We start from the raw sequence: 27,217 nt of genomic DNA, 5'->3' as shown, positions 1-27,217 counted from the left end.
GAAATTACTTTTCAATCAAAAAAAAAGCCATCATGTTGTTAATGTATTTTAATGTTAAAGGTGCTAGTTCTCTTAAAGGGGTATTCCCATTTTATAAAGTAATGGCATCTAACCAGCATATGCCATCACTTTTTCATGGATGGAGGTCAATTCTCCAAGGACTCCACCGATCCTGAGAAAGAAGGGGCCACAGAGCTGTTGTAGTTCTGTGGTCCCTTCACATTCTTCACTTGCACAGGGAACTGTGCCCAGCCCCCTGCAAGTAAGGCTACATGCACACGACTGACTGTGTTTTGCGGTCCGCAAATAAAAAATATGGATGACCTCCGTATGCCATCCGTTTTATTTATTTTTTTGCGGATCCATTGTAACAATGCCTAAAATGGACAAGAACAGGACATGTTCTATTTTTTTTTTTTGCGGGGCTACGGAACGGACATACTGTTGCAGACCCATTTTTTGCAGACCCATTTAAATGAATGTAAATGAAGAAGGGGATCCAGCTTCCAGACAACATGTAGATGCTTTAATGAAAAAGTGCTAAAATCCGGACATGTACATCAGGTCTACGCGTTTTAGATCAATAAATTCAGATCCTTACTCATGACAACAAGATAGTGTGAGACACTGGCCTTAAATAAGGGGCAGGTGAAACATATCAGGTGGACACAATCAGCAGATAGCTCCACCTCTAAGACATAAAAGCATATACTAAAAAAGAAGAAAACTTCAAGGAAACAACAATATGAGATCATGCCTGCGATTAAGACCCATTGGTACACAGGTATCCATGGTGAAGATGCAATAAGATTCTCTGTTTAAAAGAACTCTCCTATGATCACCTCCACGTTTAGGGAATTGCCCTTTTACACTGGTTGTTTATTAGGAATGAATGCTCATTCTTGATAACTTTCCCTTGTAAATGTGCCACGATTACAAGATGGACGGGTAAACACACTGTTAATGCGGTACCCAAAATTATGGTTCCTGACCAGCACATCGTCCTGTGTAAACCTGGATCTGCTGCCCAGAAACAATGATTCTCTATGGGGGAAGAATGATCGCTTGTCTCCATACAGAGGGGTTGAGTACCACTACATGTAAATGCAGTTCTGCTGGCGATCAGGCAATTATTGGGCACAGTCCGTTTGTTACCCATAAGGCATAAATTGTCATTTCAGCAGCCCTTGGGGACGTGACAACCTGCCAGTCGGGATTTCGGAAATGATGATGTGATCCTGCCGTTCACAGGAGAGACTGAAGCGCTGTCTACCCTGGAAAAGCCAGCTTTGGACCACTGGTCAGACTGGAGTGGCTTGTATGGATGCAGTTGAGCTGGGATTAAAAAATCTGCACTGCTAGAATATCGCCATGGCTGAAAAATAGTTGGACTGCTTCTCCACACGTCACTAAAGTCCCGAAAACTGAGATATGCTTGAGCACAGTCATTATTTTATAAAGAAAAGTACATCCTGTGTGAGCGCAGGGAGCCACACAACGCCATCACATGTCCAGGCTTTATACTCATCTGCCCATTCACCAGTCCCAAAGTAAAAAGAAAAATCGGTTAACGTGTTCCTAAATATGTGTCCTGTCTCCGAACCCTAATCAGAGTTGTGAAACTGGATGATGGTCGTATTGCAACAGACAGATCTAGAAAATCCACTGCTACAAATAGCTACTTGCAGTGGAGCAATCGGCATCCTCCATTTTTACGAAGGGGTATACCCATAAGCCAGTACCCGTATGTTGGCCTATGAGTCAAAACCCTTCCATATGATTCTGCATCCGTGCGGCCACGCCACAAAAGACAAGACATGTCTTATATTTTGCTGCAACTTGCGGACCACAGACTTATTGAAGTGAAAGCTGGTTTTTATGTTTCTCGCTCGTATTATTGGGGGACACAGGATCGTGGGTATAGCTGCTGCCGCCGCTAAACGCCTCGATCTGCTCTATCCCTTTCCGCCAGACCTGGTCGCGAAATGGTCGTCCCCGCCCAAAGTGGACCCACCCGTTGCCCGAGGTGGGGCTTAAGGTATGAGCCGCAGACTCCTTGTGAAACGTTCCCTTAAACCTTTTCAGGCTCTCATCTGTTCGGTGCTGGGGTGGATGAGATTATCTCCGAAGCTACAGGCAGTAACAGTACCCACCTACCACAGGGCAAGGGCAAGGCCAAGCATCCGTTTCGCTCTAGGCCCGCAAACTCCCGTCTTCACTCCTTTTTGACATTTTTCCGGCACGCGACCATTGGCAGGGGCGCCACCCAGTGCCTCCAATTAAAAGCGTAATAGGAAACCGTTCTTTAAACTCAACCAGCCCCAGGGGTCGGCTTCTCCTTTTTCAGGAGGTTTGGCGGTTGGAAATGTGGGACCGCCAAACGAGTAGGTACTCGAGATAGTAATATCGGATTACAAGATCGAGTTTGCCTCCACCCTGCCGAACCATTTTTTTTCGTTCCCAGCTGCCCAGGGAGTTCGGGCTGCTGCCTTTTTTTCATGCGTTACAGACCCTCCTCACCCAGAGGGTGATCTCTCCGGTTCCACTCACGGAACAGTTCACAGGTTTTTATTCAGACCCGTTTGCCGTCCACAAGAACACAAGAAGGAAGGATCCAGGATGCGTACCTGCATGCTCCTATTGCTCCTGCGCACCAGCGTTTTCTTCGCTTTGTGGTAGAGTCTTACCACTACCAGTTCGTGGCTCTTCCCTTCGGCCTGGCAACAGCGCCGTGGGTATTTACGAAAGTACTCGCTCCTCTGCTCACCCTTCCTTGGACTGGGCCATCGCTCTTCCCCTGCCTGTGCAGTCGGCCCTCAGGTGGTGGCTCTCAACTCCAGCCTTGGACTCCGGCAAATAATTTCTCCTAGTCTCACGGACAGTCACCACCACCGATGCCAGCCTTCGCGGTTGGGGCGGAGTCTTCCCACCTCGGACAGTCCAAGGCAAATGGTCTCCGTTGGAATCCAGACTGCCCATCAATATCCTGGAACTTCCCTCCTGAAGGGACTGCCAGTCCGGATGCAGTGGGACAATGCCATAGTGGTGACATACATCAATTATCAGGGGAAAACCCGCAGTCAGGCGGTGATGGCAGAGTCGGACAAGTATCTGAAGTGGGCAGAGGAACATGTACCAGCTTTATCGGAAGTCTACGTTCCAGTAGTGGAGAATTAGACGGCGGACTTTCTCAGCCGGGGGACTGTGGACCCGTGCGAGTGGTCTCTGCACCCGGAGGTGTTCAGCTCCATATGTCTCCGTTGGGGCCGTCCGGATGTGGATTTGATGGCATCCAGGGTCAACCACAAGCTTCCCACCTTCATCTCTCGGGCAAGAGATCCCCAGGCATACGCAGTGGATCCCCAGGTGGCTCTGTGGGACGGCTTTTCCCTCCTGTATGTCTTTCTCCCTCTTCCTCTCCTACCCTGGGTTCTTCACAGAATCAAGAGGGAGGGCATCCAGATGATTCTCGTTGCCTCGAATGGTCTACGCTGAGCCTGGTACTCCGATCTCACCCTTCTTCTAGAAGATGCTCCATGGCCTCTTCCGCTGAGGCACGACCTTCTCGCTCAGGGTCCTGTCTTCCACCAGCATTTAGAATCGCTACGTTTGATGGCGTGGCTATTGAGACCGCCATTCTGAAGCGGCCGGGTTTTTCCTATGAAGTTAACCGCACCATGATTAAAGCCAGAAAGCCAACGTCATCCAAGATATATCATAGGACTTGGAAATCTGTCCTTCGCTTCTATGCGGATCTTTGCCTTTCTCCTCTCTGTTTTTCCCTCCCCACAACCCTCTCATTCTTGCATTCGGGGCTGGATTTGGGTCTTGGTCTTAGTTCTCTGAAGGGGCAGGTGTCAGTGCTTTAAATTTTTTTCCAGTGACCGCTGGCGCAAAAGGTTAAGACCTTTTCTCCAAGGAGTGGCTCTCCAATCAGCCCCTTCGAGCCTCTTGACGCGGCTTCTCTCTGCCTTCTTTCCTGGAAAGTGGCCTTTCTGGTGGCGGTCACCTCGATCAGACGCGTGTCAGAATTGTCGGCGCTCTCCTGTAGGGAGCCCTTTCTTATTCTGCACCAAGATAAGGCGGTGCTTTGCCCTGTGCTTTCCTTTCTTCTGAAGGTGGTGTCCGCCTTCCATCTCAACAAGACATTGTTCTCCCCTCAATTTGTCCCTAGCCTTCACATCCTAGGGAATGGGCCCTCCACCAGCTGGACGTGGCTTGTGCCCTGCGGATTTACTTATCGGTTTTGGAATCATTTCGGCGTACTGACTCGCTGTTCAGTTTTCCTGAGGGTCCTCATGAGGGTTTGGCGGCCTCCAAGGGCACGATTGCCAGGAGGATTCACTTAGCCATTGCCGAGGCCTATCGCTCCCGGGGCAAGGCTCTGCCCCTTCGTGTCACGGCTCAGTCGACCAAGGCGGTGGGTGCCTCTTGGGCTCATTTCCACCAGGCTTCCGCTTTACAGTTGTGTAAGGTGGCAACCTGGTCTTCTTTGCATACATTCACCAAGTTCTACCAGGTGCATACCTTTGCATTGGCAGACACCTCTCTGGGCTGCAGTGTCTTAGGCTCCTGTGGCTGTGACATCCATGGGCGTGTAGTTTCTTCCTCCCCGTGGACTGCTTTGGTACATCCCACGGTCCTGTGTCCACCAATGATACGAGCGAGAAAACGAGATTTTTGTGGACTCGCCTATAAAATCTCTTTCTCACTGAGCTCATTGGGGGACACAGCTCCCACCCTTTGTTCTCTAATTTTGCCGCAGGTGACGGCGGTTTAAATAGTGGGGTCCTCAGTTATGGGTTCGGACCCACTTGTTATTGTTCTGATATTAAATTTCTGATTTCTTTTCCTCCTACTGCTTGTGCACAAACTGATATGCTCTCTCCAGGCTGGAGGGGATGTAGCCGGCAGGAGGAGCTAACACTTTTTTTTATCCTAGTGTCGCCTCCTAGCGGCAGCAGCAGCTATACCCACGGTCCTGTGTCCACCAATCAACTCAGCGAGAGTTAGATTTTATAGGTGAGTCTACAAAAATCTAATTTTTTAGGACCACAAAACACTTCCATTAAGTTTTAAACCTAATGCTATCCATGTGCTTTAGAATGTACTGTCAGGTGCCGAGGTAGGTTAATAGATAGTGCGGACAGTGTAGCATAGGGAAACAGGCAGGGGAGCAATCCCTCATAGTCACACTACTAGTTAAATTCCTAGCATCACTAAGGACTCGCTCACTGTCTGCCCCATTAATTTCTTTAAGCAGAAAGCTAGGGAAGGAGTAACTTATAGGGTAATAGTAAAAGTAAATAGTGTTAGTAAAAGTAAAGTCTTAATAGGGTGGATCTGGGGTTCAAAACAGGCCTTTATAACCACAAGCTATTTGATTCTAAAGCCCTGAACCCATGATATAAGGTCTTTTTTGGTGTGTATGTCCTGTCTATGGATGTGTGCCCGTGTAATGGCACCAGCTTATTCTGCAGAACTTTACAGTCCTGAGGGTACATGTACAAACAACCTATTCTTGCTCATAGGAGCTTACAGTCTGTGAGAGGCCATGTAGAACTGAAGTGTTTAGTGATGTTGTCTATACCACAGAGGAGATGAGACATGTGTGTCCCCACAGGTACCGTGGCACAGAGCAGTCTGAAGTTTCTGATGCTGAACCCAGCTGTGCATTTCATCGAAGTCCTGAAGGACTGTCGTTCTGTGATCATCGCTGGAGGGACTATGCAGCCGGTGAGAACGTAGAACTGTGACCTACTTACATGTCACCAGAGCTTCTCAAGTGTGCACTATGCAGAGGGAATAGATCAGTATTTGCATATGCAAGGCCTGGGTTACATTCTCCTTGTCTGTATATAGATCAGATACCCAGTAGGGCTGCACGATAAATCGAAAACAATAATCGAATCGCGATAATCGGCAAATGCGATATGGCAATTTGGCCGACCCGAAAATGCTGCGATTATATATAAAGGGGCCCCGCGCACATAACTGCCTTTGCGTGTAAAGTATTTTACTAGTGTGTGAAACAAGCTCTCTCCTATTGATAACAGGTCCGGCCTCTGTACTCACTGTCACTATGAATGCACTGCACTGCAGCGAACGGCAGCGAGCGGGCCGGCCGGCGCGTGACTGACGTCACTTAGTAACGCTCCTGCTTCCTGAAGTGGGAGGAGCGTTACTAAGTGACGTTAGTCACGCGCCGGTCGGCCAGCTCGCTGTCGCTCGCTGCAGTGCATTCATAGTGACAGTGAGTACAGAGGCCGGACCAGAGAGATTGTTTCACACACTAGTAAAATACTTGAGGGGGACCAGCATAAGATGCTATATGTCTTATGCTGGCCCCCCTCATGGCCCTATGTGTCATAGCACACATCCCCTATAACAGCGTACTCCACAGATCCACCCCATAACAGTGCCATCCACAGGTCCCCCATAAGTGTCCTCCACAGATCCCCCATGACAGCGTCCTCCACAGATCCCCCATGACAGCGTCCTCCACAGATCCCCCATGACAGCGTCCTCCACAGATCCCCCATGACAGCGTCCTCCACAGATCCCCCATGACAGCGTCCTCCACAGATCCCCCATGACAGCGTCCTCCACAGATCCCCCATGACAGCGTCCTCCACAGATCCCCCATGACAGCGTCCTCCACAGATCCCCCATGACAGCGTCCTCCACAGATCCCCCATGACTGCGTCCTCCACAGATCCCCCATGACTGCGTCCTCCACAGATCCCCCATGACTGCGTCCTCCACAGATCCCCCATGACTGCGTCCTCCACAGATCCCCCATGACTGCGTCCTCCACAGATCCCCCATGACTGCGTCCTCCACAGATCCCCCATGACTGCGTCCTCCACAGATCCCCCATGACTGCGTCCTCCACAGATCCCCCATGACTGCGTCCTCCACAGATCCCCCATGACTGCGTCCTCCACAGATCCCCCATGACTGCGTCCTCCACAGATCCCCCATGACTGCGTCCTCCACAGATCCCCCATGACTGCGTCCTCCACAGATCCCCCATGACTGCGTCCTCCACAGATCCCCCATGACTGCGTCCTCCACAGATCCCCCATGACTGCGTCCTCCACAGATCCCCCATGACTGCGTCCTCCACAGATCCCCCATGACTGCGTCCTCCACAGATCCCCCATGACTGCGTCCTCCACAGATCCCCCATTACTGCGTCCTCCACAGATCCCCCATTACTGCGTCCTCCACAGATCCCCCATAATTATGTCATACCCAGCCGCGTCAGCGGCTCATATGGGAAAATCCAAGCAAATAGACCTCTAGCACAATTCCCTTAAAATATTGCATCGCATATCGTTATCGCAATTTTTAGGGCCCTAATCGCAATCGCACAAAATTCCCATATCGTGCAGCCCTAATGCCCAGACATGACGTGAAAATAATTGTTAATTGGATAACTAGAAAGTATGGTTGTTGGCATTTGTTGTTATATGTGACGCTTATCTCCAAACTAAGGATCAGAAACTGGTTAGATCCCACCTTCTCCCTATGATTACTACCTATAGACATCGGATGTTGGCAGATCCCATACAAATATGTTGCTTGAGGCCAACTTTATACTTTCCTTCACCCATCAGCCATAACATTGAAACCACCCAGTATTGCTGCCAAAACAGCACTGACACTTCAAGGCACGGACACCAGAAGAACTGTGAACTCGTTTAGTGGCATCTGGCTCCAAAACTTTAGCAGCTATTCTTGTAAGGCCAGGTTCACGCAAGAGAAACACCCTCCGAGATAGCAGTATTTCCCGGACTAAGCACCTTTCCTCTTAAGTGAACTCATAGCATCATAATGATTTCTGATGCTGGGAATTCCATCTCTCCGCGGTTCTACAGAAGTTTACAGATGGGTAGACCTGCGGTGAGACCTTAAATCATTATGATGCTGCAAGTTCACTTCAGGGGAGCAGTGTATTGGCATGTCAAACTGGACAAAGTTCTGAGTTGGGGCCTCCATAGATCTGTGTTTTTCTAGCACATCCCACGGATGCTCAACTGGACTGAGATATTGGTAATTTGGAGGCACCACCTTAATCTTTGGATTGGTTTATAAAGCTCAGCAGTGTGGCATAATCCTAATGAAAGAGGCCGCTGTCATGAAGGGGGTACTTGGTCTGTACAATGTTTAGGTATATGTCAAAGTAACATCCGCATGAATGTCAGGAACCAAGGTTTCCCAGCAGAACATTGCCCACAGCATCACGCAGCCTCCACCAACTTGCCAGTGTGTTTGATCATAAAGTCTGTGAAACCCTCTCTGATCATACATTTACGACACAGAAAATCAAGAAGCCTTGAAAATGGTTCCATTGAGGAACTGAAACAATAGCTTCATTTTGATATTTATTGGAGTGCTGCTTCTTCCCTTGTGTATGGATATACTAAAGGCAAGGTTTGGTGTCCAACCATCTGGAGGCATGCCCCCTTCTTTCCCTTGAGGGTTACTTCATAAGTGCTCTCCTATTAGTGTTAATTTTTGAAAATGGCATGAATGTTGTAGGTAAGGAAACCAAAGGCAAATATTAAAGATGCTAGATGCATGCTGTCGGATGCTTTCTTCAGTAGCCTGATTGTACTTTTGTCCTGTCCCGTCCAATCAGTAGCACTGACTGGAAATGCCGCAGCCGAATTGTGTAAAATGCCAGTCTGCTTCCAGGGATTAAGCATTGATAGGATCAGGAGGAAGTCGCCCGTCTCCTGGGAACGGATGTCAGAATAATCTCTAAATTATGATACATTTTATCACATTGAATTGGCCAGATAAGAATTACCCGACAGCTGGAGCGCAGCCGGGGTGGACAATCTTGTGAGGTTACTGCTAAACGCTCTGCGCATAACTTATATGATGACAAGGAGCTGTTAATATATATGTATACCTGTATCCCAAGCCATACAGAACTCTCCTTTTCTCTGTTTAAGGCAGTGTATCTGATTTAAGTTATTGCCATAATAATAGGGCTGCAGCATAGTATTTTGCATATCAAAGTGAAAATCCCTTAAACCAGCATCCGATAATCCAGAGATTCTGATCACCGTGAGCACTAGGCAAGAAAAGGGCATAGCGATAATTCCTATCCAGGCCATTCAACCTCTCAAATGCTGTGAAAATCGCACATTTGCTCCCAAGGATAGGACGAAAATTTTAATCAATGGTCTATATGTGAAGCTGGCCATACACGTTAACACCTTGAGTCCCGGATTTATTTTTGTTTTACTCCCTGTCTTCCTGGAGCCATGACTTTTTTATTTTTCTGTTCACATAGCCGTTTGAGGGCTTGTTTTTTGCAAAACAGGTTGTACTTTGTAGTGGCACCATTTAATGTAGTGGGAAACTGGAAAAAATTTCCAGATGGGGTGGGATTAGAAAAAAAAATGCAACTATCCCACAGTTTTCTGTGGTTTGTTTTTACGGCGTTACCTGTACGGTAAAACTGACCTCGTACCTTCATTCTCCAGGTACAATTAAGGCGATACTCCATTTTTATAGTTTTTCTTACTATTGCTAGTATGGGACATCTTCCCAGAGCTACGCTTTTCCTGACCGTGTTGGTGCCATGTTCATATGTGCCCTCATTGCACATGAAAAATGAAGTTTTAATATATGCAAATGAGCCTCTAGGAGCAACAGGGGCGTTGTCATTACACCTAGAGCGTCAGCTCTCTCTGCAACTGCTGCTCTTTCTACACTTTGACAGGGCCAGGTGGTGAAAATGTCATCACACCTGGTCGTGTAAATAAAAGTCAAGAGGGTGTGGCAGATCTGAACCTCTAGGTGTAATGGTAATGCCCCCGTTGCTCCTGGAGCTTCATTTGCATATTGTAAAACAGCATTTTTCTCAGTAATGCAGGCACATATGAACATGGGGCCAACACAGATACCTTCAGCTGCCAAGCGCACATGTAACAGGTCAGCCTGCTTCATAGTTACAAATGTGCTGACAGATGCCCTTTAAAAATCTAAAAACTATGGCAAAATAAGTCTGTGAAGGTTCTCATTTATCCAGGTCATGGTATATATCTGTAAAGAATAAATCAAGGCAACTGGACGTACTGTAGATTTCTTGAAAACGTTTCACTCGTTCTTCCCAGAATTTTTGTACAGTCACTCAGAATTGAGAAAGCTCGAAATCTACAGTACGTCCAGTTGCCTTGATTTATTCTTTACACATATATGGCAAAATAAAATAATTTTTGTAAAAATGTCTTTGTTTTTTGTGTGCAAATGTAGTAAAACATAACTCTGTATATCTCTGTAATCGTACTGAACCCCAGAATTAATTTATCATGTTATTTTTTCCCAACCCCCCCATAAAATAAAAAAAATTAATAACAGCTTTTCAGTACATTATAGGTACCCCAAAATGGTGACATTGAAAAATACAACTTGTCCTGGGTGTCAGAATGAAGTGATAAAAAATAAAATAAAATTGTGTCCTCAAGGGGTTAAGGCAAAGGATAAATAATTTAATAAACAATGAAAATATTCTTTTTGTCAGAAGTTCAGTTCCGGTCTGATCATTAAATTGTAAAATGTCTTTATGTAAAGATCTGACGGAACCATCATTATGGCTTGTGCAGGTTTCTGACTTTAAGCAGCAGTTGCTGATAGCGGCCGGACTCCACCCTGACAGAATCGTCGAGTTCTCCTGTGGTGAGTGACGCATCTGGCCTCTCTTATGTGGGGAGATCTTTACCTTGTGGTGCATACTCACACAAGTACTTCATTCATCTATAGGTCATGTGATTCCACCAGAAAATATACTACCCATAGTGCTCTGCAGTGGGCCGACCAATCAGCAGCTGGAGTTTACCTATGAGAAGAGAGGTTTGGCTGATATGGTAATCGTTAGTCTCTTGTTCTATATTTTTCTAACATTCATTGTAATCAGGGCTTTTTTTCTCAGAGAAAAGGTGGTGGAACTCACCCCCCCCTCCCCTGGCCATGCCCCTACCCACCCCTAGGACCGCCCCCTAAAACCGCCCCTTTAGAGAACAGGGATGCAAGTAAAATTTGGGGGGGCTATAAAAGTCCAGCCCAGCAAAGAAACCCCCCAGATGGGGATGGCACTGTTAATGGGGGATCTGTGGATGGCACTGTTATAGGGGATCTGTGGTTGGCATCCACAGACCCCCCCCCATCCTATAACAGTGCCATCCACAGACCCCCCCCCCCACCCCATAACAGTGCCATCCACAGACCTTCCACCCCATAACAGTGCCATCCACAGACCCCCCCATCCTATAACAGTGCCATCCACAGACCCCCCCATCCTATAACAGTGCCATCCACAGACCCCCCCATCCTATAACAGTGCCATCCACAGACCCCCCCACCCCATAACAGTGCCATCCACAGACCCCCCCCCATAACAGTGCCATCCACAGACCCCCCCACCCCATAGCAGTGCCATCCACAGACCTCCCATTGCCGCTCCAGTACATACAGTTATAAAATGTGTACAATTAATAATGATTCTTCTATTCATGCTGCCCCCTCTCTGTACTATAACATTCAATATATCCATCCTACTCGCAGGGTCACTGTTATCGTAATGCAGGCCGGCTGGGCAGACGAGCGGCAGCGTCACTGACTGACGTCATTCATAAAGTAGGCCGGGCATGCACGTGACGTCAGTCAGTGATGCTGCCGCTCGTCTGCCCGGCCGGTGTAGCGTTATACTACCCTACCTCGTGAGATTTCCCTACCTCCTGACTTCCCGTCGCACGGCTAATGAAGTGAGGAGGCGTTTCTGAGTTTTGACGATCTGCGCATGCGCAAACCGACAGTTTATGGAAAATCAGCGGAGTTCAGCTTTACACCGGAACACTGCGCATGCGCAGGAGAGCCTCAGTAGGGAAATATTACGGCCCAGTGCGTAAGCGTGGCTAACTCCGGCCGGCGCATGCGCAGTGTCCCGGTGTGAAGCTGAACTCTGCTGAGATTTTCCATAAACTGTCGGTTTGCGCATGCGCAGATCGTCAAAACTCAGGAATGCCTCCTCACGTCATTAGCCGTGCGACGGGAAGTCAGGAGGTAGGGAAATCTCACGAAGTAGGGTAATGTAACGCTACACCGGCCTGCATTACGATAACAGTAGCCCTGTGAGTAGGATGGATATATTGAATGTTATACTTACAGAGGGGGCAGCATGAATAGAAGAATCATTATTAATTTTACACATTCTATAACTGTACTGAAGCTGGGGGCCGGAGCACAGTGAACGCACCGGCCCTCAGCTCCTCCTCCCAGTCCCTCCCCGCTAATACATCGCATCCTGCGATGCTGGAGCATGGCAGGCTGCGATGTCAAAAGGTGGTGGAACGCCGTTCCAGTGCGTTCCGCCAGAAAAAAAGCCCTGATTGTAATTTACCATTTTGTGGCTTCTGAATTGCACCAGAATTCTAAAAACAGGGTAACACAGGGCAGATGGAAGGGAATAGGACTGTATCAGACTACACAGGGTTTATAGATGTAGGTTGTAACCATGGAGACGCATAGGTCCGCAAAGGAGCTGTATACAGAAAACGGTAGGATTTTTTTATCAAGATTGTTTTATTTTCTATGCATTGGAGCAATAAATGGTTACAAATACAGTCAGGTCCATAAATATTGGGACATCAACGCAATTTTAATATTGTTGGCTCTATACAGCACCACAATGGATTTGAAATGAAACAAACTAGATGTGCTTTACCTGCAGACTGTCAGCTTTAATTTGAGGGTATTTACATCCAAATCAGGTGAACGGTGTAGGAATTACAATAGTTTGCATCCGTGCCTCCCACTTGTTGCGGGACCAAAAGTAATGGGACAATTGGCTTCTCAGCTGTTCCATGGCCAGGTGTGTGTTATTCCCTCATTATCCCAATTACAATGAGCAGATAAAAGGTCCAGAGTTCATTTCAAGTGTGTGCAATTTGCATTTGGAATCTGTTGCTGTCAACTTTCAAGATGAGATCCAAAGAGCTGTCAATATCAGTGAAGGAAGCCATCATTAGCCTGAAAAAACAAAACAAACCCATCAGAGAGATGGCAAAAACATTAGGCGTGACCAAAACAATTGTTTGGAACATTCTTAAAAACACCAGAAGACCAGGGAAAACAACTGTGGTGGATGACCGAAGAATTCTTTCCCTGGTGAAGAAAACACCCTTCACAACAGTTGGCCAGATCAAGAACACTCTCCAGGAGGTAGGTGTATGTGTGTCAGTCAACAATCAAGAGAAGACTTCACCAGAGTGAATACAGAGGGTTCATCACAAGATGTAAACCATTGGTGAGCCTCAAAAACAGGAAGGCCAGATTAGAGTTTGTCAAACTACATCTAAAAAAGCCTTCACAGTTCTGGAACAACATCCTATGGACAGATGAGACCAAGATCGACTTGTACCAGAGTGATGGGAAGAGAAGAGTATGGAGAAGGAAAGGAACTGCTCATGATCCTAAGCATACCACCTCATCAGTGAAGCATGGTGGTGGTAGTGTCATGGCGTGGGCATGTATGGCTGCCAATGGAACTGGTTCTCTTGTATTTATTGATGATGTGGATGCTGACAAAAGCAGCAGGATGAATTCTGAAATGTTTCGGGCAATATTATCTGCATATATTCAGCCAAATCCCTTCAGAACTCATTGGACGGCGCTTCACAGTGCAGATGGACAATGACCCAAAGCATACTGCAAAAGCAACCAAAGAGTTTTTTAAGGGAATGAAGTGGAATGTTATGCAATGGCCAAGTCAATCACCTGACCTGAATCCGATTAAGCATGCATTTCACTTGCTGAAGACAAAACTGAAGGGAAAATGCCCCAAGAACGAGCAGGAACTGAAGACAGTTGCAGTAGAGGCCTGGCAGAGCATCACCAGGGATGAAACCCGGCATCTGGTGATGTCTATGCGTTCCAGACTTCAGGCTGTAATTGACTGCAAAGGATTTGCAACCAAGTATTAAAAAGTGAAAGTTTGATTTATGATTATTATTCTGTCCCATTACTTTTGGTCCCTTAACAAGTGGGAGGCACATATGCAAACTGTTGTGATTCCTACACCGTTCACCTGATTTGGATGTAAATACCCTCAAATTAAAGCTGACAGTCTGCAGTTAAAGCACATCTAGGTCATTTAATTTAAAATCCATTGTGGTGGGTTATAGAGCCAACAATTTTAGAATTGTGTTGATGTCCCAATATTTATGGACCTAACTGTATGTACACATCCCATAAAGTGGAGCTCCTGTAGGACACCAGTAAAGGATGTGAAATGTGACCATTTGAAGAGGACCAAACTTTTTTTTAAATGATGGCTACTAAAAAATTATGAAAGTTGTAAATGTACAGTGCGTTCGGAAAGTCTTCAGACCATTTCACTTTTTTCACATTTTGTTATGTTGCGGCCTTGTGCTAAAATAAAAAAAAGTTCAGTTTTTTTCTTCCCATCATTCTGCACTGAATACCCCATAATGAGAAAGTGAAAACAGAATGGTAGAAATCTTGTCTAATGTATTGAAAAGGAAAAACTCAAATCTTGCATTGATGTAAGTATTCAGTCCTTCTACTCAGTACTTAGTTGAAGTATATTTTGCAGCGATTACAGCCTCCAGTCTTCTTGGATATGATGCCACAAGATTTACACCTGGATTTGGGAATTTTCTGACATTCTTCTCTGCAGATCAACTCAAGCTCTGTCAGGTTGGATGGGGAAATAAGTGGACAGACATTTTTGGATCTCTCAACAGATGTCCCGTTCGGTTCAAGTCAGGGCTCTGGCTGGGCCACTCAAGGACTTTTACAGAGTTGTACCTAAGTCACTTCTGTGTTGTCCTGGCTACGTGCTTAGGGTCGTTGCCTTGTTGGAAGGTGAACCTTCAGCCCAGTCAGAGGTCCAGAGCACTCTGGATCAGGTTTTCATTAAGAATATCTCTGTACCTTGCTTCATTCAGCTGCCCCTCAACTCTGACCAGTCTTCCCGTTTCAGCCGCTGAAAAACATCCTCACAGCGTGATGCTGCCACCACCATGCTTCAGTGTAGGCATGTTATTGGGCAATTGACGAGTAGTGCCTGGTTTCCTCCAAACACAATGCTTATAATTTAGGCCAAAAAGTTCAATCTTGGTTTCATCAGACCAGAGAATCTTGTTTCTCACAGTCTGAGAGTTCTTTGGGTGCCTTTTTTAAAACTTTCACGTCTTTTACTGAGGAGACACTTTTTTCTGGCTACTGTGCCATAAATGCCAGATTGTTGGAATGCTGCAGTGATGGTTGACCTTCTGGAAGATCCTGCACACAGGATCTTTAGAGCTCAGCTCAGAGTGATCATTCTTGGTCACCTCTCTCACCAAGGCCAGTCTCTTCCGAATACTTAGTTTGGTGGAGTAGAGTCCTGGTTGTCCCAAACTTCTCCCATTTAAGACTTATGGACTTTCCACCCCATGTTCTTGGTTTAAAAAAAAAGGTTTTCTTATTATTCGATTATTGTTATTCATAACTTGGGTGCCATATTTATACATTTGGTGTGACCGGCAACGATTTTGGTCAAAGTTATTTATTTGCTTTAAAAGAAATTACAAACATTTCGAAAATTCTGTTTTCACTCTTTTTTATGCATTGAGTGCAGATTGACGAGGGAAAGCTTGATTTTTATTTTAGCACAAGGCCACAACATAACAAAATGTGAAAAAGTTAAAGGGTCTGAAGACTTCCCGAAGGCAGTGTAATTAAATATGAATATAAATAAATAAACTAAATTTGACATTTTGTCTCCTATGCAAATGAACCATTTTAAGTAACCTATTATAAATTACAGATTTTTATTTTTCCAAAGCTACAGTTTTTTTTATTTATTTATATATATATATATATATATATATATATATATATATATATATATTAGAGATGGTCAAATAATCTTTTGTCCAATCAGCGGTTTCTGCTCTTACATAGACATCCTCTTCTACACCACCCATAACGCCCAGTCCAGTGGCTCAGTTAGAAAGCCTATTACATCCTTGCTATCTATAGTGACATACGAGCTTCGGTGTGTAATGTAATTCCATGCACCCAGTTTTGCCGCCTGCGCCCTGATTCCCAGTCACATGTATTTCAGTGTACAGAGCCGCCCAGATACTGATACCCTGTTAATGTGTTTATGACAGATGGATGAAACGGGTCGCATTCTTGCAAACTTATGTAATGTGGTCCCAGGGGGTCTTGTCTGCTTCTTTCCTTCCTACGACTATGAGAAGCTTATCCTGGATCACTGGGAGAAGACTGGGATGCTGAAACGCTTGGCAGTAAAGAAAAAGGTCTGTGAAATGTGCAGAAAATTCCGATCATATGTGAGAAAATGTTTCTGCGAATACATTGAAAGAGGCTGCGTGCAAAGGGAGAGCGTAATCTGATGAAATCTAACAGGGTAGCCAGGGTTTGGTTAGATACTATTGTTAGTCAAATATTATGGTATTTTTAGTACTATGATTAAAATTTATCACAAGTAGGTGAGATCTCTAAGGATAGGAATGTGTGTCCATGATATGGCTTGTATGCATCCCTCTTTATTGAAGTTTATAGGATTTATTGAAATGATTATGGTCAAGTACTGGTGGACTCACTATGTACATACATTATATTACTTAACCTGTATTATACTCCAGAGCTGCACTCACTATTCTGCTGGTGAAGTCACTGTGTACATACATTACTTATATTGTACTGATCCTAAGTTACATCCTGTATTATACTCCAGAGCTGCACTCACTATTCTGCTGGTAGAGTCACTGTGTACATACATTACTTATCCTGTACTGATCCTGAGTTACATCCTGTATTATACTCCAGAGCTGCACTCACTATTCTGCTGCTGGAGTCAATGTGTACATACATTACTGATCGTGAGCTACAGCCTCATCTAATATTACTGGGTTATGCTACATTCCCACAAACGTATTTTGTTTCTGTGTCCGTAAAGTTTTTTTTGTGGATAGGATGCAGAGCCATTCATGTCAATGGGTCCGCAAAAAATGCGGACAGCACACCGTTTGCTATCCGCACCCGTTTGTCCGTTCCGTAGCCCCGCAAAAAAAATAGAACATGTCCTATTCTAAGGATAGGCATTGTTTCAATGGATCCGCAAAAAAACTGATGCCATACGGGTGTCATCTGTTTTTTTTGGGCGGATCCGCAATTTGCGGACCACAAAACACATAAGTCGTGTGAATGTAACCCTATTCTCATCTGGACTTTCCACCAAATGTTTGATAGGTGTGGATCCCACCTCTGGATAACGTGGCCCAGTATCACGGGTGCTGTGAATGGAGAGGTGGCCATGCATGCGCAGCTATCTCCGTTCAAGTCTGTGGGAGTTCTGAAAATAGCTAAGTAAGCATGTAGAAGTGAACGGAGAGAACCATGCCACCTTTTCCATTCAAGGAGGCTGTGAGACTGGGCTCTGATCTCGAGATAGGAGCCGGTTTAGGAGGTGGGACCCACACCTGTCAGACATTTATAGCATATCCCATGGAACGTCAAGATGGGAATACCCCTTTATTCCTCTGTGTAGACTGCAATATAATGGGATACACCACCAAGGGAATCTGCCGCCATGACCTTGGACTATTGTGTGAATAAGGAGTCCAGATCGCAATTTTTTATTTTCCTGCTGCCCCGAGTCCCCTCATTTGCAGTGTTTAACCCCTTAATGACCAGAAGCATTTTTTTTTTTGCCTGTCTGCATTAGGCTGGGTTCAGACCTGAGCGTTCTGAAACGAGCGCTCTGTATGCGCGATTGTACGGGCGTTTACAATCGCGCATACAGAGACAGGGGTGCACACATTGTCGCGCGTTCCCGAATATCTATGTGTGGGAACGCGCGACAAACGCCCAAAAAAAAGCTCAAGCACTTGTTTGAGCGTCGGGCGTTTTACAGCGCGATCGTACGCGCTGTAAAACGCACAGGTGAGAACCATTCCCATAGGGAATCATTGGTTCTTGCCTGTTGTGCGTTTTACAGCGCGTAGGAACGCGCTGTAAAACGCTCAGGTGTGAACCCAACGTTACAGCAGCCGTATCTTTACTTATTTTTTTTTTACTCCTGTGGCTGTCTGAGGCATTGTTTTATGTGGGAGAAATGTTATTATTTTTTCGAGTTGTTTGGGGTATACATATAAATTACAATGTAACTTTTTTTTTTGCTTTGGAAATATAGAAAAAAAGATTTTTAATATCCTTTTTTACATTTTTTATTTTTTTTTTACGTTCAATGGTGGTATAGTTTGGACCAGGAGAGTTCTGTCCCTAGTATTACCCTAAAAAAGAGGGGAAGAAAGCACTATTACACCCTACCTATTTACACAGAGCACCCACCCCAAAAGGGCCGACCCCCTCCGGATACCAGCCCCTGTACACGGCCGATTCCTTAAATATAGTCTCTGGTATATGCTTCCGATGTGGCGTGTTTCTGTCCAAACTACACCACCATTGAACAGACATCCGGACCCCTTCAGAACCAATTGGTACCCTATCTAATACCGGATCCAGTATACAGTTACCGATAGAATCCGGTAAGACAGTTCTATTATATATTGTGCCTAATTGATACATATCTGTCATACGGTGACATTTCTACCAGCAAGGAGGTGTATCTTATAGGATGACCTCCCAACTATTGTTGTCTTGATTTATGTTGGTGTTTGTTATATATTTTTTATTACTAGAAATGAATAAATGTTAAGTTTTAAATACACATTCCTCCTCCACTTTCAGTGTAGGCAATTTTTGGCTGGGAGTGTATATGAGGTGGCACAATACTGTGCCTCCCCTCTCTCTTTATCTGTTTGATGTTAAAGCTGCACTGAAACACATTATTAGGACTGCCAGAATGTCTCTACATTATGTAAGCATGGCACTGCACTCCGGACTCAGTATTTCAGCACAGCTTTGAGTGCTGAGGGGTAGTAGAGAAATAGAAACTAGAGATCTCTGCCCTTTTCTTGCGGTGGAAACGGCAAAAACTCTTGTTGTTGCCTTGATTCATCCACGTCTTGACTACTGCAACGCATTACTAATCGGTCTTTCTCTCACTAAACTCTGCCCCTTCAGTCTGTCCTAAATGCTGCAGCCAGGCTCATCTATCCATCCAACCGCTACACTGATGCTACTAGTCTGTGCCAGTCACTTCACTGGTTGCCCATCCACCACACAATACAGTTCAAACTTCTCACCCTCACCCACAAAGCTCTCCACAGTGCTGCACCTCCATACATCTCATCTCCATCTACCACCCTACTCATGCTCTCCGTTATTATCATCCTCCATAATTCATACCTCTCACTCCCATCTTCAAGACTTTTCTCGAGCTGCACCCACTCTCTGGAATACTCTGCTCCGGAATACTAGGTCAATTCACAACTTCTCCACCTTCAAACGTGCCTTAAAAACACATCTTTTCAGGCAGGCTTATCAAGCTACCTAAACTGACTATTCCCCGACTAAACCTCCCCCCCACCAACTCCTCTGGCCTAAACTCGATCCTCTAGTAGTCCCAAACCCGAAGCAGACCGGCTGGCACCACTCCTGTCAGTTCAATAATGGCTCAAATCCTACTTATCACAATGAAGTACCTTATGTGTCACCCCCAATTCCTCATAGATTGTAAGCTCTTGCGAGCAGGGCCCTGAATCCTAGTGTTTCAGTTGCATATTAGCCAGTTAGTTTTGTTTCGTACATGAACCCTATGAATTTGTAAAGCTCTGCGGAATATGGTGGCGCTATATAAATACATTTTATTATTATTATTATTATCATCTGGACTCCTTATCTGCAGCGGTAGTCACGTATTACTACTGAAAATAGTCCAGAATCGGGGTGACCGATTCCTTTAAATATGAGCAAATGTGACATCTGCCCTGAACCATTCTGTTGCACCTAGTCCGTTTTCACAGGGAGCAGAGCTCTCTTAGGCCTGTGCTCATCTCCTCCCATGAAAGAAGCTTCAGCATCAGCCCTATAATTCTACATATTTATGGGGATGATAATGATATCACCCATGTATGAATATTTTTCGTATGGAAATTCTCTTTAATCCCCAGTCCCATGAGAACCTCTTGCAAACAGTTCAGTGAAGACATCATAAGACGGACTACTTTCCAATGTGCTTATCTCCAGAAAGCCTAAGTGCCTTCCATCCTAAATAATACATCCCACACAAATGCCTAAATAAATGATTACATTAAACTTTCAGTATAATTTCCCATATTCATTAATAAGCAGGTAGCAGTGTGCACCATTTCAGCACCACCTCGACTGTGAATGTGGTTGAATCGCTTTCTGATTAAAGAATGGTGGGCTCTTGGCGTAATAGTGATACTGACACTGTGACAGGCTCTTAAAGGGGACCTGCAGAGTCCTAAAAACGAAGCACTCTATAATTGTCATTTACGTAAACAGACATGTTAGTAGTGGTGACAGGTCCTTTCTTTCAGCCTTATCATGAAGAGGTCCTTAGATCTTTCTCATTCCTACCTGGGTCCTCTTCCAAGATCCAGGATCCTGCACCTTCAGTACCATTTGTAATACTGAGGTCATCTTATGGGGCAGAGGGCCCCCTCTCACCACAGCACTGGTGTGACTGTTACTTTTGCACCCTCTATAGAAACACCTCTTACAGTAACCTAGGAACTGTGGTGTAGATTTAGTAATACGATGATAAATTTAGACTACCTAAAACTAGACAAGACAAGAGGAAGCTACCAAATTTTTCAGAATGCCACACGCTGTACGATATATTTGGCACATCTCGCTAGATCCATTAGGCACGTATGCCTTATGCCACCTCTTGAGTGGCTTACTTTCCACCTATATTTTCCGCTTAAAGGGGTTGTTTGAGTGTTTAATACTGTTTGCCATCAGTGTCTGATTGGTGGGGGTCTGACTCACAGCACCCCCTCTGATCAGCTGTTTGAAGACACCATAGCGCTTTGGTGAGCACTTCGATCTCTTTATAGGCCAGTCACATCACAGTCATCAGTTCCAAGTTATTGGGGCCAAGCTGCAATACCAAGCACAACCACAATGCAGTGGACAGTGCTGTGCTTGGTAAGCTGCGAGGAGGTACCCCCACCAATCACATACTGCTGACCTATCCTGAGGATAGGTCATCAGTACCACTCAGACAACCCCTTAAAAATAATTGTCCGTGCTGCTGATCTATCTTTCACATTTAACCCCTTCCCAAGATCCGCCCTACAAGTGAGGTGGATGCGGGTCTTTAAAGATGGTGCCCACTCCAGAGAGGACCGAGCGCCATAGCCACTGGCTGCCTGCTGCGTCACACAGCAGACAACGGGTTAATGACTGTGACCTGCGGTAATGCCAATCGTGGACACTTCCCCAGCAGGAACGCCTCCCCCAGGGTGAGATCGGGGACGGAATTCTGTTGCAGTAATAAGCTGGAGCCTTCACTAGGCTTCTTACTGGTATATTACAATTGAGGCCTGCAGATGGCAGCACTGAATTGGAATATAGAGATCTTTCTACATTGTAATGGATAAAATTCCATCACTTTATACAACTTGCAATCTAATGATTGCATGTTGCAGTTCACTTATATAAAAAAAATTAATCACCCCCTTTCCGCAAAATTAAAGTAAAAATAAACAATCAAACATCATAGGCATCGCTGCATCTGAAAACGCTTGTACTAGAGGAACAAGAAAGCTCCTCAGCTGTACGTTTTTCTTTACTGGTTTTGATTTATTTGATTTTTGTATTGAAAACAATGGGGGTTCATTTGCAAAGACCAGCTTTTTACACTGGTCTTTTGCTCCTCTTTTGCCCTCGCTTTGCTGATGGAAGATGTCTGTGCATGTGCCTTATTATAAATTAGGCATACCTTCAGCAGTCCATGCGCCTGGCGGAAAAGCTAGACTAGCACCTGCCAGGGTAGTTTTTTCACTAATATTTACACCTGTTTCCACGTGTATATGTTGACAAGTCAGGTATTGATCCTGGTTTACTGCCCATGTGATTGTACAGAGATGTGTTCACTTTCTTATTGTTTTTTACCACACCCAGTCAGTTTGTCAACAGACACCCCCCCAACAGTTTAGCTGAGATCCTACAATGAAGGGGGCATCAGGTTTTGTCGCTGAAGCCTGCAGATTTGTGAATGCAACTGTGCACATAAGTAGTGTAGTGTATTTGTTACTTTGTATGTACTGTATAGCTATATAATAGTGTCTGAAAGTAGGCTATGTACAGCTTTGGTGGCAATGCACTCATTTTGAGCTAAAAAACATTTTTTCAGTTGGTCTTTTATTAAAAATGTTGGGCCTCTTTCTCTGTACAGCCATGAGATTTTTCAGTAGCAGGATCTGTGTTTATACTGCGTTCCATCAGGCAGCTCAGCTGACAGCTCCTGATCTCTGACCTCCTAAACACTCATAATAGTTTAATCCTTACTTTACTGGTAAGAATGTGGCTTAAATAAGTGTTTATGACCTTTTAGTAATTTAGGGATAAGGTTTATCAGATAACCGGCACAAAGTGAAAGTACCATTCACACAGCTAGACAAACAGTTAACCCTTTTTGACAGAACGAATTAATGTTTTTTATTTGTGACCAATTGAAAAAAAGATTTTTAGCCCAAAATGAGTAAAATGCATATATAAAAATTGCCTCCAAAGGTGTACATAGCCTTTAACATTCATCCATTTAAACCTTGACTTTTCTCTTTTTTTTTTGTCTTAATGTTGTACAGATATTTCAGGAGCCAAGGAAAGCCAGTCAGCTGGACCAGGTCCTTTCTGAATACTCAAGGTGCATCAAGGTGAGAGAGGATCAACAGGGGTTAAATGTAGTCACGGGGGAGATATCACGATTCTAATAAAGCCTCTTGTCACCTTGTACAATTATTCCTCGTCTTCCAGCTTCCTCTTCATCTCCTTACATTAATGACTGCTACTTAAATACAAGCAAGCATTAATTAAAATTGCTCTCCCAGGTAAACCGAGCAATCGCAATCATCATCTCTAATTTTCTTATTCATTTATTAGTCAAGATTGCATCTCATTTATAAAAAAAATGGATTTTGTGAGTTCTGGGCTTCAAGTTGTGTACTCTATACTCTGGTGACTGATATTTCTACCAATAGCTCTCCGGCCAGTCTGTTGGACCTCTGACCGGTGCTCTCCTTTTTTCCGTTGTCGGAGGAAAAATGAGTGAAGGAATAAACTTCTCAGATGATTTGGGACGGTATGTATACTGGTGATTGGCTGTTTGATGGGGGGACATGTAAAACTTCACAATCCTAATCATTCCTACGGCTACTTTCACATCTGCGGCACGGATGTCTGGCAAAAATGGAGAGAATTGGCCGGACACAAACCTCAGTATGCAGCGGTTTGTGTCTGGCCGATTCTCGTTATAGCGGCTAGTTCTCCGTCCGGACCCCATTATACTTAATGGAGCTGGCGGTCATTCTGGCTGCATCCGGCAGTGCCGGGTATGGGGAATTCCAGCAGGCTGTTCTCTGAAATATGTTAACAACCTGATAATAAAAGGTGAAAATTCACTTTAAGGCAGAACTGTTAATACTCATATTTTGAAGAGAAGGCACAGGCACTTTTATGGGTATCATACATCGTCAGCTTTTATTTGGTGAGAGCCCAAGCCTCCTCCTTCCCACAAATTCTATATTAATTTCATATGTCTGGTTTTCCACCCTGATATTGGACAGTAAAGCCTCTTTCACACAGGCGTTGTGGGAAAAGATGCGGGTGAGTTGCGGGAAAATGCATGATTTTTCTGTGCGAGTGCAAAGCGTTTTAATGTGTTTTGCATGCGTGTGAGAAAAATCGGCGTGTTTGGTACCCAGACCCGAACTTCTTCACAGAAGTTCGGGTTTGGGATCGGTGTTGTGTATATTTTATTATTTTCCCTTATAACATGGTGATAAGAGAAAATAATAGCATTCTTAATACAGAATGCAAAGTAAATTAGGGATGGAGGGGTTAAAAAAAAAAATATTAAACCGCCTCATCCACTTGTTCGCGCAGCCCGGCTTGTCTTCTTTCTTCTTCTTTGAGGACCTGGGAGGAAAAGGACCTTTGGTGACGTCACTGCGCTCATCATATGGTCCATCACCATGGGCTGCGTGAACAAGTGGATGAGGTGAATTTATTATTATTTTTTTAACCCCTCCATCTCTAAATTTACTTAGCATTCTGTATTAAGAATGCTATTATTTTCCCTTTATAACCATTTTATAGGGGAAAATAATAAAGTTTACCATGCGTGAAAATCGCACCGCATCCGCACTTGCTTGTGATTTTCACGCAGCCCCATTCACTTCTATTGGGCCTGTGTTGCGTGAAAAACGCACAATATAGAGCATGCTGCGATTTTCACGCAACACACAAGTGATGCGTTGAAATCACCGCTTATCTGCACAGCCCTATTGAAATGAATGGGTCCGGATTCAGTGCGTTCACCTCACACCTTGAACCCGCGCGGAATTCTCGCCCGTGTGAAAGGGGCCTAACTGTGCAGTCAGGTATTTAGTATCTATGGCCAGCAGGTAAAGGACAGTTTTATTTTTCATGAAAATTGGCAGGTTTTTCCTTTTTGTAGGTAACTGGTTGTAATATCTTGTTGTTTTTAGGTGCGTTGTGATGGTAGGAATGCCGTACCCTAATATCCGTTCCCCTGAGCTCCAGGAGAAGATGGCGTATCTAGATCACACACTGGTAATGGTCTGATGTGTACTGTAGTTAAGAGGCGTGGGGGCGAATTATCTTTATAACACAGTGCACTTATGTTCCCAGCCCAAGACAAATGGTGTATCTGCAGGCAAAGTTCTTATTGAGAATCTGTGCATGAAAGCCGTCAACCAGTCCATCGGTAAGAATAGCTCAACTGTATATAGTGCAGCATTACCCTCATCATGTTTAGGGCACTCAGTGAAGTTGGAGTAATTTTACTTAAAAAATGCACCAAAATCTGGCACATTTTGGCCACATCCCCTTGTCAAAGCGTAAAGTGCTTAGAAAAACACGTAGAACAGCTAGTAAATGTGAGCATGTATGCCAGTTTATCGGTGCATTTTCAATAGCAAATCCGCCCGATATTGTCTTGGCAGGACGAGCCATTCGGCACCGTGGTGACTATGCCAGCATCGTCCTCTTAGATCACAGGTACTCCAGACCAACAGTTCTTGGAAAATTACCTCAGTGGATCCGCAGCAGCACAGAAGTCAAGCAATCCTTTGGACCTGCTTTTGCATCAATCAGAAAGGTTTGTACCGGTAGTAGATTTTCTGTCCTTGAGTGGCAGACTCCTCCTTAGGCTGGGGCTAAACTGGGACACCGGATGTAACTGAACAAAAAAACTGTGTAGTGCTACTTGCACTGCAACCTCAACACAACAGTTGCAAGAAGTCCAAACCTGCTGGATTTCTTTCAATTGTCAGGTCGCGGCACCTTGCAACCCGGCCCCATTCATTAGTTGCTTTGTAGGCAGCACTACACTGCGATCTATGGCCGTTGCCTAACATGCATTAGCAGCAGTCCCCTTTCTTTCTATTCACTGAACCGTGGAGAAGTGCTCCACACTGACTGCTGCTGCCCTCACTCCTATATACACTTAAAGGCTACATTCACATGACCATATCTGTTTTGCTCTCTGCAAATTGCGGATCCGGAAAAAAAACTGATGACTTTCCGTATGGCATCCTTTTTTTGCGGATCTATTAAAACAATGCCTATCCTTGTCCGCAAAACTGACTAGAATAGGACATGTTCTATTTTTTTTGGGCGAGGTTACGGAACCGACATATGGATGCGGATAGCGCACACTGTGCAGTCCGCATTTTTTTGCGGACCCATTAAAATGAATGGGTTCTCATCCAATCTGCAAAAGGAACAGACACGGAAACAAAATATGTTCGTTAGAATGTAGCCTTTTTGTCCGAAGATGAATAGTGGCGCTTTTCCGTAGTAATGTCCTGGCCCCTGCTGTAGGTTGTAAGTTGGGAAAACACCCACTATGTATAAACAGGATGATCACTAATCACAGTAAAGGCCCCTTTATACTGCTCAATTGAGCAGACAAATATTTTTAGATTTTAATAGTTTTGAGAAGTGGCATTGCTAATGTTCGTTATTTTTTTTAAATATAGGGAAAGGGAGTGATTTGAATATCTTTTTTATATATATTTTTTTAAACCTTTTATTCAGACTTGGTTTAAAGGGGTTGCCCAGACACCTGCACCAATCAGCTGTCTGAAGAGAAGGCAGCCCTCGTACAAGTGCCGCCTTCTCTTCACCGTTTACCTGCTCGCCTTTGCAGTTGAGCTAATCTAATTATAACGATGCAGTCCCATTCACTTGAACAGGAACGGTTCCGTTGAAGTGAATGGGACTGCATCATTATAATTAGACCAGCTCACCATTGCAATTGAGAGCAGGTAAACAAACGGTGAAGAGAATGCAGCGCTCGTACGAGTGCTGCATTCTCTTTAAACAGCTTATAGGCAGGGGTGTCAGGAGTCAGCCCCCTGGCGATCTGATTGATGACCCATCCTTAGGATAGGTCGTCAATATGAAAAAAAGCGGACAACCCCTTAAGTTCCTCTAGGAGACTTTAACATCCGATAGTCTGATCGCTTCTCCCATAGACTGCCATGATTTAACATTGCAGCCTATGGGAGATTCATAATTTTGCTATGAAAGGGCTTGGCGCCTTCAGAAGGCCTGAGGCTGCTACAGTAACTGAACAGCTCCCTTGATCTCGGTGCAGGGGAGCCATTTGGTCCGCAGAAGCACAGCGCTCCTGGGAAAAGACCTCTGAGATGACTTGCAGTTCACCATGGCATCTGAGCCAGTGATCAGTATTATAGCCCATCACAGACTCTACCTTTTGGCTCATGTATGGCAGATGTCAGGAAGGGGTTAAGGAATAGACCCTGCCCTATGCATAAGCCAGTAATTATCCAGAGTGACACAGGTGGAGTTGACTTTTAACATTGTATCTCGGCAGTTCTTTCAGATGAAGAAGACAAGTTCTGCATTGCCATCTTGAACCTTCTTCAGTCGAAAGAAGAATGAATGCAGCTTCCTAAATTATTTATCAAGAGACATTTTTACAGTTGCCACGTTGTTATACATAATTAAACTTGCA

The 27,217-nt window shown here is 44.8% G+C and overlaps 1 protein-coding gene across 2 annotated transcripts in view; it reads left to right on the top strand.

The window, feature by feature from the left end:
- The window catches only part of DDX11 (DEAD/H-box helicase 11), a 118,786-nt gene extending 91,574 nt beyond the window's left edge, over positions 1 to 27,212 (top strand). For both annotated transcript variants that reach the window (XM_044281406.1, XM_044281407.1), the window contains exons 18-27: positions 5,624 to 5,736; positions 10,626 to 10,698; positions 10,783 to 10,886; positions 16,200 to 16,349; positions 22,800 to 22,868; positions 23,193 to 23,293; positions 24,702 to 24,786; positions 24,865 to 24,940; positions 25,179 to 25,333; positions 27,077 to 27,212. In XM_044281406.1, the coding sequence (XP_044137341.1) occupies positions 5,624 to 5,736; positions 10,626 to 10,698; positions 10,783 to 10,886; positions 16,200 to 16,349; positions 22,800 to 22,868; positions 23,193 to 23,293; positions 24,702 to 24,786; positions 24,865 to 24,940; positions 25,179 to 25,333; positions 27,077 to 27,118 (968 nt within the window). In that variant the 3' untranslated portion in view covers positions 27,119 to 27,212. The remainder of the gene's footprint in view (positions 1 to 5,623; positions 5,737 to 10,625; positions 10,699 to 10,782; positions 10,887 to 16,199; positions 16,350 to 22,799; positions 22,869 to 23,192; positions 23,294 to 24,701; positions 24,787 to 24,864; positions 24,941 to 25,178; positions 25,334 to 27,076) is intronic.
- Positions 27,213 to 27,217: the final 5 nt, after the last annotated feature.

This window comes from Bufo gargarizans, chromosome 2 (assembly GCF_014858855.1).
Source record: "Bufo gargarizans isolate SCDJY-AF-19 chromosome 2, ASM1485885v1, whole genome shotgun sequence".
Taxonomy (NCBI): domain Eukaryota; kingdom Metazoa; phylum Chordata; class Amphibia; order Anura; family Bufonidae; genus Bufo; species Bufo gargarizans.
Note: the sequence above shows the minus strand (reverse complement) of the source record. Positions and strands in the feature narration are given on the sequence as shown.